This window comes from Pseudorca crassidens, chromosome 8 (genome assembly GCF_039906515.1).
Source record: "Pseudorca crassidens isolate mPseCra1 chromosome 8, mPseCra1.hap1, whole genome shotgun sequence".
NCBI lineage: Eukaryota > Metazoa > Chordata > Mammalia > Artiodactyla > Delphinidae > Pseudorca > Pseudorca crassidens.
This window is the reverse complement of record NC_090303.1, coordinates 27,363,572-27,377,583: the sequence shown is the minus strand read 5'-3', so window position 1 is coordinate 27,377,583 and position 14,012 is coordinate 27,363,572. Positions and strand designations below refer to the sequence as shown.

The 14,012-nt window shown below is 34.7% G+C and overlaps 1 protein-coding gene across 4 annotated transcripts in view; it reads left to right on the top strand.

Annotated features, from left to right (window-relative positions):
* Window positions 1-14,012, top strand: part of PCLO (piccolo presynaptic cytomatrix protein) — a 166,896-nt gene that overhangs the window by 124,982 nt on the left and 27,902 nt on the right. For all 4 annotated transcript variants that reach the window (XM_067746085.1, XM_067746086.1, XM_067746084.1 and 1 more), the window contains one exon: window positions 2,639-2,712. In XM_067746085.1, coding sequence (XP_067602186.1) covers window positions 2,639-2,712 — 74 coding nt within the window. The remainder of the gene's footprint in view (window positions 1-2,638; window positions 2,713-14,012) is intronic.

Below are 14,012 nucleotides of genomic sequence, written 5' to 3'. Positions count from 1 at the left end.
GAGACCTAGGCTGTGGATTCAATGGAGTTATTTGTATTTAATCAGTTCTTTTTATATTGACAGTTATTTCTAAAAGGAGTGTGATCTCATTAGTCCGCAGACTCTGATGATCCAATTTAACTGAAGAGAATTTCTACAAATTCATTACACTCCTCTCTCCAAGCTGTGAATATCATATAAATTTGTAAAGGTTTTGCACCACACATCACTTACTATCCTTCCAATTTATCTGTATCTTTCAAAATATATAATCTAACACTGATGATAAAGTTACAACTTTCAGAGCGTAAAATACATTATTTCCTCAATATCTGAATGTCTGAAGTGGAAGTAGATTGGTTTTTTTACATACAAACCACATTTCAATTTTGCTTTTTCCCATTTTCCTGTTTCTCTTGTAAATCAAAAGCTTTTAAAACTGCGTAGGATGCTTTTGTTTTTGCCATATGAGCACAAAGAAAATTCTCTTTTCTAAAGCATTACCGGATATAAGTAAAAAGCAGCATTTGGTGGTTCTTTTCTGTCTCTCTTTGTATCTGACACAGTTTTGCTTGGGCTAGCATAAGTATTCAATAACTATTTGGTGATTGTTTAACAAAGATAAATTATAACCTGTGCAGTCAGAATGTCCTGGGATGAAGATTATTTATTGGGAATTCAGAAAAATTGCATCCTTTAAGACCCACACAGTTACATTTCCTTTGTACTTCATTTAGCTTCACAGTGCTGCAAGTTTTCTGTATAATCTTAGAAATGCACCTAATCCACATTTTGGCTAAATACCAAATGTTAAAATCAGTTTTCATTAGAAGCAAATACTGCAGCTGAATAGCATCATTAAAATATGAAATGCAGTCCTCAAGATCAAATAAAAATTATCAAAAAATTTTTTATTACAATTACTAAAAATTATACTTATTTTGTTAAAGTTTGGCAAAGTATAGGATAGTAATTTTTCAGGACTCTCATCTACTCGATTAGCACTACTAAAACGATCCTCACTTTCAATTGAGTTTGGCTCAGTAACAAGATGTGTTTTGGCCCGCTCTGCTTGTATAGTATACTGCTAAAGGTGAGATTGCTACTAAGTTATTAAGCTTTCTCCATGTCTAATCCTGGCAGACAAAGTTAATTTTTTTAATTTATCAGCTGTTTGTCTTGAATCTCATTGAAGTAATTACACAAATTGAAGTTTTGTGCATTGCTTAATCAAGACTTTTTTGTATATATTCAGATGCAAACTATATATAATTATAGATATAATTTATAACATTTCTTCATGCACTTTATCCTTCACATAATCACTTAATAAAAATTTGTGTTTAAAACTTTGACCTAGAATTGTCATCTTGGAGCAATGTAATGGCTTTCAAGATAAAATGATTTTTGAATTTACATCAGTTCCTCTTTCGTTATGTGCAGAACCATTTCAGTAGAATGATGAGAGGATCGTTAGAGCAGTTTTCAAGTAAGATCTAATTGGAGTCTTAAGCAATAAGTATGGTTACATTTTCAGCTGGTTGGGCAAACTAAATATTTTTTGTGAGAGTAAGAATGAATTGTTAGTAAATACTGCTATGTTTGAATTATTGTCTAGAAAGTCTAGTATCAAGACATTCCTTTGTTCAAGCACCATTTTTAACACTTAAGCATTTTTATTCCATTTTTTTAGAACATCTTATATAACTACATATAAAGGCAACTTCCAAATCTTTTGTACGCCATGTAGCTTTTTCTCTGAAGAAATAAGAAGTGACCTATCATCGTTTGGCTCTTACGTTATCAATATTCTGAACCCACAGTGCTCAGAGTATAATGAATTCTTCATTTGTTTGGCCTTCGAAGACGTTTAAGGCTGAAATTAAAAATGGTTTGCAGCCTTTGGCTGAATTCTAAAGCTGTTATGTACACATCTACCTATTAGTACTTTATATTTATCGAATATTATGATGTTTCAGGCACTATGCTAAGCACTTACCTACATTTTCCATGTGATTTTACCATAACCAAATGGTAGCTCATGTTACTATCCTTAAATTACAAAAGAAGAAATAGTCTTCACCAGATTGAAAGATTTACCTTACATGATGTATAGCTTAAAGTAGCAAAGCCAGAAGTAGAAACCAAGCTGTATGACTTCAAAAGCCAATGTGCTACACACAGCTGAAAATACAGGAAGGATCTGAAAGAAATAATAATCCATGTAATTATAATATTATATTTATAAATTATTCAATTCAACATTCCCTTCTCACCAAAGGATCTATACAACTCCTTATAACAAAGTGTGACTATATAAGAAACCCTTCTCCTTCTTGAGTTAAAAATGGCAGAAAAAAAAAATTCTAAAACAAAATTTGAAGATTTCATGATGGTCATGTCTTTGATAAATGAGTCCATGAATAGGACACTGAATTTTGAGGTTCTATGTTTGGACTCAATAGGAATGATAAACAAAGTTCCACTTTAAAATTAATATGATATAGAGTGATTTATTGTGTTCGTACAACATTTGCCATTCAAGTAATTTGTTGCAGGTCTGAATATATGATATCATTCTATTTTTTCAAACTTGGACTCCTCATTTGCATTTAGGATTATAATTGAATATATAAACTTTTATTTCCTTTTTAAACAGAGGAAAGATGGGGCAGAATGGGCAAGAGACTATAAAACAGCCAGGAGTAGGCGTAGGACTAGCAGACACTGAAGGTAAGTTACAGTTTACAATACACTGGATTTTGGTTGTATCTGTATGCTATACTGTTTGCTTTGTTTTTGTTTTAATATGAACGTTAATTTCTAAGTACTAATACCAAAAGCAGTAGGAAATAAGTCACCATTATCCATATGATCTATTAAATTAGAATGACTTTGTCACTTCATTTAACATTCATATTTAACATTTAAGCACTTTGGGGTACTACAAATTTTAAAGGGAAAGAAGAATGAGGATTACAGAATGAAACTTGAAGACTTTCTCTGGGAAAAAATATCTTGAAATTTAAAAAAATGTTTTTGTTTAAAATACTATACAAATAGAAAATCATGAAACCTCATTTAAGTCAATGGCAAACCTTAAAAATGTGGAACTAAGAGGAAACTAATGGTGTAAAAATCTTTTTGTAGAAAAATAATGACTGAACTAACTTCTAAAGTGAAAACTTAATTTTAAATTAAACTTTGTTTTATTAAATAGTATTATAAGTGTATTACAAAATGCAAAAAAAATCCTTTTATTCCACACAAAATCAGTATCTCTAAGGTGCACAATGACTTTTCCTTCGTTTAAAAAATTTTTTTCCTAATGTTTTGATAAGATCTGATAGCACTGGTATACATCATGATTTACACTCTCAATAATTTTAACTATTCTAAGTACTTAACACTATTCTAAGTACTTTTCACATATTATCTCATTTAATTCGTACAATTACCTATGAAGGTACCTGGTTTTACATGAAAAGAAACTGAAGTGCAAACATCACACAAGGTAAGAGCAAGTGATTGAATCCATGAAAATGACACCAAATCACACGCTATTAAAAAGAATCATTAATGCCATGGTACCACATGGACATTCGATGAGGAAATAGGAAACCCAGATTTAAGGTTCAAATCTTGTCTTGACTGGTGACCTGATCTTTCTATCTTTAGAAACCTGATCTGAAAAATGCTGGGTCTAAGTGATGCTTAAGTTTCCTAGTGGACTTAAGTAGATATCACATATTTCTGGTTCTACTAAAAATTTTTATTTGAACTCATTCAAAGACTGTGCTTCCTCTACTTGTTGCCATGGTCCCACGGTCCCATCCTCAATCCACCATTCCTTTTACCCATCTTCCTTCTGCATAAACTCATCAACTCTTGTCTATATGTTGATTGCCATCCAAGCTCCCTGGAATTCAGACTCAGATATCCACCAGGCATTTGTGCCCAACCAAGAAAATAGAAACCATATTAAAAATATACCTATTTTAAAAATAGGACATTTATGGCTGGCAATTATTATATACGTGTGGAAGATGCTGAGAAACCCAGCAGGGGGTACGGAGGTAGCAGAAGAAAGCTCCTGTCCCTAAAGGCTGGAGGGCAGGGAGAGCTGAAACCAAGATAAGCCTGTCTGCTGGGATCAGCAGGTAAGGAAGAGACACAACAAAAGATAGAAATATATATTGAGATAGACAAGGATGGGGAGAAATATCCCAGTTTCTCCCTTCCTCCCCTTCTCCAGTCTCTGCCAGGGCCTGGTCAAATCAGCTGGAAGCCAACTAACAGGGGAGGCTGGAAAACATGCTAGGGAGCAGCTCTTCTGAAAGCAGGGCAGAGAAAGACCAAAGATGCATCCAAGGGCACACAGGCGTAGGGCTGGTACAGTACTTCACCTGGAAATTCCATAGATGCCTCAAACGACATATGCCCTGAATTCAGTTTTCCCTCTTTCTCCTCCTATACTTGTCTATCACTCACAAAATCTGTGCCTATTTATACCGTAATTTTCATCTTGTGTTATTATTGTTCTTTGACTTAAATTTACCTATTTTTATGCCTGTCTCCTTCATCAGGCTGAACAACTCTCAGACCAGAGCTATGATTTATTCATCTTGGTGTCCCAGCACTTAGCAGAAAGCCTTGCCCATAAAGTTGCTTCAAGAATGTTTAAGTGAATGAATAAACAATATAATCTTGTATTAAAGTAATGGCCATTGATTTTCATCTGACCCTATACTTCATGTATACAGAGAAGCAATTCATGGGGGCTTTTTCCCAAAAGTTTTAACTACTTAACTTCATCTTTCTCTTAACCTTAAAGTTTATAAATTAAATTATTTTAGTATAGATGTTAACATTTGAAAAGAATAGAAATTGTTCATCCTAATGCTACCTTCTTAGTTCCTATCAGTCCCACACAAAACATGCTTGTTTTCCAAGAAGAAGCCAGTCGGAGGCTACTTTATATTTTATTTAAACTTATGAGTCAATGTGTTTATATTTTAGTGAACTGACCCTTATCAACAGTTAATCTCAGATTAGTTACTGAGCAGAGGGGTGGGAGTTGAGGACGGGAACCATATGGAATATGTAATGTAATGTGAGTCATGCCCTTTTGGCAGCAATATTTTGGACAAATTATTTTTGACTGAGTTACTTATGACATTTTGACGATAAGCAAATTTACAGGTAACACATTTATGTGAAGTTATGAGTAGTTCTATAAGAGATACATAAGAGATTGCTAATAATATGAAAAAGAAAACTGCAATAAATATTAAACCTTTATAGGAAAGTTATACTTCAAAATCCAGCAGGTATACCCTGGACCAGCTACAGGGATATTCTGGCCTCAGAGAAGCTGCCAGTGGGCTAGCAGTGCCCTGGCTGTAGCAGGGTCCCTGCCCCCACATGAACAGTAGCATACCACAGAGAGGGGTATCTCAGTTAGGCCTAGCCACGTGCCAGAGTTAGAAAGCATCCATGTCTAACAACAAACAAAGAAGTACTATGTGAAGTACTGTGATGATTAAAGTCCCAAGTGAAGAAATTTTACTTAGATACCAAGTAAATATACATTATACTTGTAGGAGCTTTAAAATGGAACACAAAATTTCTCCATTTATTTAGTCGAGTCTTCAAAATCTATGAAAAAATTCATTTTCACATTTCTTTGCTTTTCTGTATTATTTTTCACAGGGTGTAGTGTGTACACTTACAATTAATGCACTAGAAAGTCCCCTCCTTTGAAATAGTATAACAAAAACACAAAACAAATTGGTACTGATCATATCAAAGGAAATAGCTAAATAAGGAGACAAAACACTTGGTGTAGATTCATTTTATAAATCATTTCATTAAGACCTTTTCACTATGCTCTTCATGTAATAAAATTTTCATATCATTAGTAAATTTTAAAAAGAAATCTAAAATAATATTTCAACATAGTTTTCTTTTAAACTATGGTCAGACAACAATATTTACTGAGCAAATACTATGTGCCAAGTACTGTGCTACATACAATGATTAAGACAGACTGCCCTCATGGAGCTTACAATCTAGCAAGAAGAGTAAATGTTAAACATTTATTACAAGTGTGATAAAGAAGATGTGGCACATTATACAATGGAATATTACTCAGCCATAAAAAGGAACAAAACTGAGTTATTTGTAATGAGGTGGATGGACCTAGAGTCTGTCATACAGAGTGAAGTAAGTCAGAAAGAGAAAAACAAATACCATATGCTAACGCATATATATGGAATCTAAAAAAACGGTACTGATGAACATAGTGGCAGGGCAGGAATAAAGACGCAGACGTAGAGGACGGACTTGAGGACACAGGGGTGGGGGAAAGGGTAGCTGGGATGAAGTGAGAGAGTAGCACTGACATATATACACTACCAGATTTAAAATGGATGGCTAGTGGGAAGCTGCTGCATAGCACAGGGAGATCAGCTTGGTGCTTTGTGTCCACCTAGAGGGGTGGGATAAGGAGGGTGGGAGGGAGGCTCACGAGGGAGGGGATATGGGGATATATGTATACATATAGCTGATTCACTTTGTTGTACAGCAGAAACTAACACACCATTGTAAACTAATTATATTCCAATAAAGATATTTTAAAAAAAACCTTTATGAACAATTTTACATTAAGAAAAATATATAGGCAGAGGTTGGGGAGAAAATTATCGAATCAGACAGAAATTTATTTGTTCTAAGCAGATAAGAAGAAGATACCAATTTAAAGTGTAAGATTTTGTTTTGTCCCCATAGAAATATGGACTTAACCTTGTGTTGGACTTGAGGTATATGTATGATGTAAATTTTGTCGGGTTTTTTTTTTTCTTTTTTTCTTTTTTTTTTTTTTTTTGCGGTACGCGGGCCTCTCACTGTTGTGGCCTCTCCCGTTGCGGAGCACAGGCTCCAGACGCGCAGGCTCAGCGGCCATGGCTCACGGGCCCAGCCGCTCCGCGGCATGTGGGATCTTCCCGGACCGGGGCACGAACCCATGTCCCCTGCATCGGCAGGCAGACTCTAAACCACTGCGCCACTAGGGAAGCACGACATGGTATATCTTTATACGCCAGTGTGCACATGACGATTTTTATATGTATGATATTAGACAAGTTACTCATATTCTCTAAGTCTCTGATTCCTAATCTACAAAAGTAAGAATAACAGTAGTATTTTACCTTATCAGTGTATTGCAAGGATTGATGGAAATAACGAGTGTAAGGCGCTTGGCACTGTGGCTGGCACGTAGTCAATAAATGCTAGCGGTCATTGTCCCAGTCATCGCCTATATCATGTAAGTGAATACTTCTGACCTGATTTTCCCCAAGACTTTTAAACTCATGTTTTCTAAAATGGTTTCTTTTTCTGCCTTTGGCATTCCACCAGAAAAGATGTTTTCAAGGTCCTGCATTTTCCAGTTTGTTTTGAAAAGATGATACATATATTTATTACAGTATTTCAAACTACTCTTCTTCCCAGAATAAATCTGATGTGATCCCTTGTATAGTAATGTCTCCCCTCTATGAAGGATGTCTTTTCTAGACCTTATTATGCTTTACTAAATGGCCTGAGTTTAAAATTCAGTGCTACTGATTTCTAGTCCTGGATTACTGACTGGGAATTTAACATTGAAAGCATATCCTAAAAATTGTCTATTATTGAAACAAAAAATAATTCTGGGTCTTTACTGTGAGACAGATGCATCACTGGAGGTTATTAATTGACCACTAAAAACGAATTAAATGAATTAAATTTCTGGAATAGATCTTGACTGTTTCTTATCCTTAAGCACTCATCAAAGAATTGACATTTGCTAAATTTAAGCCCAGAATATTTTAGACTTTCAGGGATTCATATCTCTAATGGCAGTTTTTAATATTTTTTGAAAATGTCTTCTTTGCCTAGAAGTCCCCAAACTGCTTGCGTTGGGAGTTGGTGCTCTGATTTATTTATGGGAGAGGGGCTTTTGAATCAAGATAAGGACGTTAAAACATAGCAAAGGGTAGTGAATGAATATAAACTAAGAATATTCTCTTAGCATAGTTGTAGAAAATTAACAAAACAAGACATATAAATATTACAGATATATAGTTTTACTTTGTTCTAAATGCCTTTACATTATCCGGTTCATTGTCACAAAACAGTAGGGGATATAGACATAGAATAATGATTTCGATTTTAAAGTTATGGAAACAGAGACATAGAGCAATGACACCATTCACCCAGAGTCAACTAATTAAACAGTGTGGGTTAAAATCTACAGATATATAATCTAATATCAACTGACTCTTGCCTATTGTACTTTCCAAGATTTTTTAACATTAATGGTTACAGTGCTATTGCATGAAAAATAAATTTATAAAACTAGCTGCAACTATTCGAAAGAAAACTAACATTGTTGATGATTATGGCCAGTTAACCGAGATTAATATCAATTACATTATAGGTACTATGTAGCTTATAAAACCATTTTAAATCTTGTTCTATCTGATATTAAAAATGTCCATAAAATTACTGTATTCAAAACAGCAAGAGATATAAAGAAGATTCCGATATTCCCATAAACCTAATTAAAATACATTACACACAAAGGAGGAAGGATAAGAATCCATACGATGTCTCAACAGCAATAATTGACACGTAGAAGAGGGTCATGCGTAATGCCCTTGAAATTCCAAGTGGAAGAGAGTATAAACTAAAGTTCTATCCACAAACTATCCATTAAGTATAAGGGTTGAATAAAATCATTTTGGGATGTCTAGTTCTCAAAAAATGTTAGGTCCCCATGCTACCTATCTGGAAGTTACTTGAGGGTATGTTCTACCAACATAGAGAATAAACCACACTCAAACTCACACTGACCCCTCCCCCCCCCCCCCCCCCCCCCGCACACACACACAACTTGAGAGCCAAGAGACAAGAAGGGTAGAGAAAAGAAGAGTGGGGACGTCAATGGTGAAATGAGGAGATTCTAAAGACAGTAGTCATGCAGCAGGCAGAGAGAACACGTGGGAAAATCTGAGCAGATATGGTGAGTTCTAGCTGCAAGTGGATGACGAGTGAGGTGTTAGTGTGGGAAGGAAAAGAGGAATTGACAGGCGTCAGTATCTAGCCAAGTGTAAAATGGTCTTCAGAGGGGTTGAGTACTCTTGGAAATTTTGGGAACAGTTAGGAATAGGTACATAGAAAGCAAAGCAAATTGTAAAACAGAGTAATTAATAACTTGAGGATAAAACACAAAAGAAATCTTTGAGAACTCCATGAAATACCCAATGGTCTCAGAAGTGAACAATATTAGTCACATTAATGTAAATTCCAAACATTAGTTTAATCAAGATTGTGACATAACTATATGTCAAGGTGGAGGAAGGCTAACTCTTCATCTACCAAAATTTAAATATCAATAAATTAATGAGGGCAATACAAAATTATTCTGAGAAATATGAATATAAAGAAGCAAAGAAACATATAAAAAGACTTGACAGTAGATTTTTCTTGGCAATTTTATTAAGGGTTTGGGGAAATGAAGAGTTGGGCCAAGGGAGAATTGATTTTTGAAAAAGAAGTCATAAAATTATGTAAAATGATTCAACCTTTTGATATATGAGGAAATAAAAAATGAGGGATAATGATCAGTGTTAACAAGTATGAGAAAAAAAGTGGCAGTTTGTAATAAATAATTTCCTATTATTACCCTAAATGATTATGAATATCCATTCTCTTAAAGCTTTTTAAGTAATAGTTATTGCAACTAAGTACCCTGTTTAACATACTCATTAAAGATATTCTGATAGCACCAATGCTATACACAGGGAGCTCTTTCACTTTTAAGAAATTTAACTGTAACTAATAACAATAAAATACAAAATCTCTGGGGAAAAAATGCTGTAGAATTCAAACTACCAAGTAGTTTTAACCTTTTTTTCACTTCAATCAAAAGTCAAAATGAATTTTCTAAATGCCCAGCAAGAAATAAATTTCAGAATTTTGGAAAATGCAAAATTCATTGAAGATAATTCATTTTTCTACCATTTAGTTTATTAGTTACTTTCTCTAACTGAAACATTCTGATTTATCCAGAAAGTCATTTGGAAATTTATATAACTTTCTACAGGAAAAAGAAACCCTACATTTAAGTAAAAAAGAGTAGAACTGACCCAAAAAACCCCACAAAAACAGCACATTTCACAAAAGTAGCCCTTGCTCAACCAACTAACACTTTCCCTAAAGGAACCAGTTTTACAGGTAAGAAAGTAACCCAGACATGAGATAATACACTCTGAGGAAAGTCCACACTGCTTTATTAAGTGACTGCTGGTCTCTAAAAAAATCAGTATATTCTACTGTTTGCTTTGCGACAATACAATTGTAGAAAAGAAGCATTTGCCTGTTTAAATGTTTTATTTTAAAAATATGCTTTGCTATCTACTCAAGTCATCTTGTGCATCTGAGTATTTTCCTGCACCAAGCAAATGCAGTTTTAGACTGTTATCACAGAAGATGCTTCTTACCCATTAAATAACATACCACTGTGATTCCTGTAATTTACATAACCCTCTGGCACACAGACAACTATCACTGGTGTATGAAATACTAAGTAGCAGTAACAGGGCTTTACCTTACATATTTTATTGTGACATTGTTGCTATTGAATAAATAAATACATATACATATTATCCATTCTACTTGATGACTCATCCTCTCAAAAAACCCAGCACATCCTCCTTAACAGCAATAACCACGGCAACATTACAACTGATATTTATTTGCTAAACATTTTGCTGGGATCTTTAAAAATTTGGCAGCTCCATTCTCACAATAACCCTCTAAAATAGACATTATAATATTTATGATATTCCCAATGTCTAACACTGAGACTTCTACAAAATACCCACACAATAAATATTTTTTGAATCAAGACATTAAGACTCCAAGAGACTAAAGGATAAATCAAGCCTAGTAATACACCTGTGAAATTGAAGTGAATAGTTACGCAAAAACTATTTCGTAAGATGCTATGGAAAATCCGAACAAACTTTTTGGCCAACCCAAATGTATCAGATTTTAGTGTAGTTTTGTTTTGTAGGGAGTTTTTAAATTACAGATTCTATTTCTCTTCTAGGCTGTATGTTTCTAGAAACTTGTCCATTTCTTCTAGGTTGTCAAATTTGTTGGCATATAATTTGTCATAATCAAGAAAGAGATTTATAGCACAATATTATTTCCATTAAAAATAAATAAATACAAAGTAATACTAGATTTTTTATAGCTACCTCATTATGTAAATATTTACATAAACAAATATATGGAAGTTGAATTGAAAGGATTGTAGTAAATATACAAGATTGGGTGGCTGCTTTTGGGAGGGTGATGAGTTGAAGTTATTGGGATGAAAGGGAAAACTATAAAGATAATTAAATACTATACAAAGAAGGATCCTGGCAGAGACAATGCTGATTGAGTGCTTGTGGGCTATGAATTGAGGAGTGTGAGCAGCTCAATTCTGGGCACCTGCAGTTAAAAAAAAAGTTGGGAATAGTGTTTTCTGGGAAAGCTTCACTGAGAGACAGTTGTGTCAACACTGGAGGAGATGAAAGAGAGCCATGCGGATACCTGGGGGGAGAATTGTCCAGGCAGAACAAAATGTTTTTAAGGAGAAATGAGCCCCACACATCCAATGAAAAGGGAGCTAGTGTGTCAAGGAAGAGCAGAGGTGAGGAGGTCAGAGGAGGAACAGGAGCCTAGGAGAACACAGCATGAACTTTGCCTCCTATTGAAAGTGGTGTGGGACATTGTTGGAGGGTTTTGAGCCAAGGAATGCAACAGTCTGACTTAAGTTTTAAAAGATTCATCCCAACTACTCTTTTGAGACTATTCTGCAGGGAAGAAAAGCAGAAGAAGGAAGAACTGTTGGGTATTTATTGCACTTATCCAGGGAACAGATGATGATGTCTCAGACCAGGTTTAGGGTCCAGTGTAGTGAGAAGTGCTTAGGTGATACATATATACATAGTAATAGTATTAAAATATAATCATCAAATTAATAATGATTACTTTGGGGATGTGGGAAAAGGACGCAATTGGGGAAGGGTTCCATAATTGGCTTCATCTGAATTTATGTTTTATTTCTTAAGCTGACCTGTCATTACATGAGTGCTTACTACATATTATTTATACTCCATTAAACCTACCTAAAGTATTTTAAATTTTTAGAAAACAATATTGAGTAATTTTGACATTTATTTGTTCATTACATCCAGGGTGCAATTTTTTAACATGATATTTCCTCAACTATACCTATATAAGGCAGTATCTTTCACTGTTGAGAGACAGATAACAACACAAACTAACTTAAAAGAAAAGAATGTTTATAGGTTGCTATAACTGAGAAGTTGATAGCTGGAAATAGCCTCAGGAAATACCAGCCTCCAGCCTGTTCTAGATTCTCAACTCTTTTCTCAGTTTTCCCTGCAAGTTAACCTTGTACTCAGGCTGTTCCATGAGGCTGGGGACAGAGCTCCCAGCTGTTCTGGGACCCACTTTTAAGCTCTTAACTGAAGGGAAAGAGAGAATATGTCTCAAATATCCTAAGTGAAGCACTCTACTTTTTCCTACGTGGCTCAGATGCCCACCTCTGGAACAATCACTCTGGCAAAGAAAATGAAATATGGTGGTTTTCAACCTAACAGACCCATTTGGATTTGGGGGCAGACCTTCCCAGTGTAGTGGTAGAAGAAGACAAGGGATACTGGAAAGATAAAATAAGAGATTTATGTTAGAATATATCCGCGTATACTTTCAAACATGTACTGAAATCCATGAATCTGAATGGAGCAGTCAGGGATATGGCAAAACAAACACACACAAAAACCTCTTAAATAGATGCTAGAAAAATTTCTACTAAGTATTAAAGGGAATTTTTTTAAATAGATAAAGAATGTAACTAATAAGAATAATAATAAAAATAAGTATCATAACTACTTATTACATAGAAACGGTAGAAGAGTTTTGCTTGGAATGAAATACAGAACAGAGGACTAGAATAAATTTCTGAAATGTGTTTTGATATTCTATAATAACGTGAAAAAAGTTTCAAAATTCATCAAGTATTAATGGATAATTCATTTAGCGTATCATTTCCAATGTGGCATGGGGACTATTTCCAGAAATTCAACATTTTATTCTTTTTTATTTCGGCTTCTTCTGGCTAAACATATATCACCACAATAGATTTACAATCTTGGATGCACTACTGCATTATCAGTCCTCTTAAAACTGACATAGGGCTTCCCTGGTGGCGCAGTGGTTAAGAATCCGCCTGCCAATGCAGGTGACATGGGTTCGAGCCCTGGTCTGGGAATATCCCACATGCAACGGAGCAACTAAGCTCGTGCGCCACAACTACTGAGCCTGTGCTCTAGAGCCCGCGAGCCGCAGCTACTGAGCCCATGTGCCACAACTACTGAAACCATGTTCCACAACAAGAGAAGCCACTGCAATAAGAAGCCCGCACACTGCAACAAAAAGTAGCCCCCACTCGCCGCAACTAGAGAAAACCTGCGTGCAGCAACGAAGACCCAATGCAGCCAAAAATAAATAAAAGTAAAATAAATCAATTTATTTTGAAAAAGATAATATTATTTGGGTAAATTTCCATTAAAAATTTACAGGTCATTGCCTTTCTTTTCAAAGCACTGATTATTTAATTTTTAAAATATTTATTGGTGTTTTGATTATTTAAAAATAATTTACTCTTCTTTTTCAGAAAACTTACTCATGTCAATCCACTATTGATGAAGCATTTTTATGTGAGTCTGATTTCAAGGATTATTTTACTGTGAGCTAAAGTGACATGCCGATCTTTGCAATACCTAGTAGTATATTCTCAATATACTTTGGCCAATCTAAAATTATGGTTCATCCATTTCCTATAATTTCAACCTTTAAAAAAGAAACCAAAGAAAGTCTAATTTACTAACTTGGGGGATAATAATGCCAAGTGC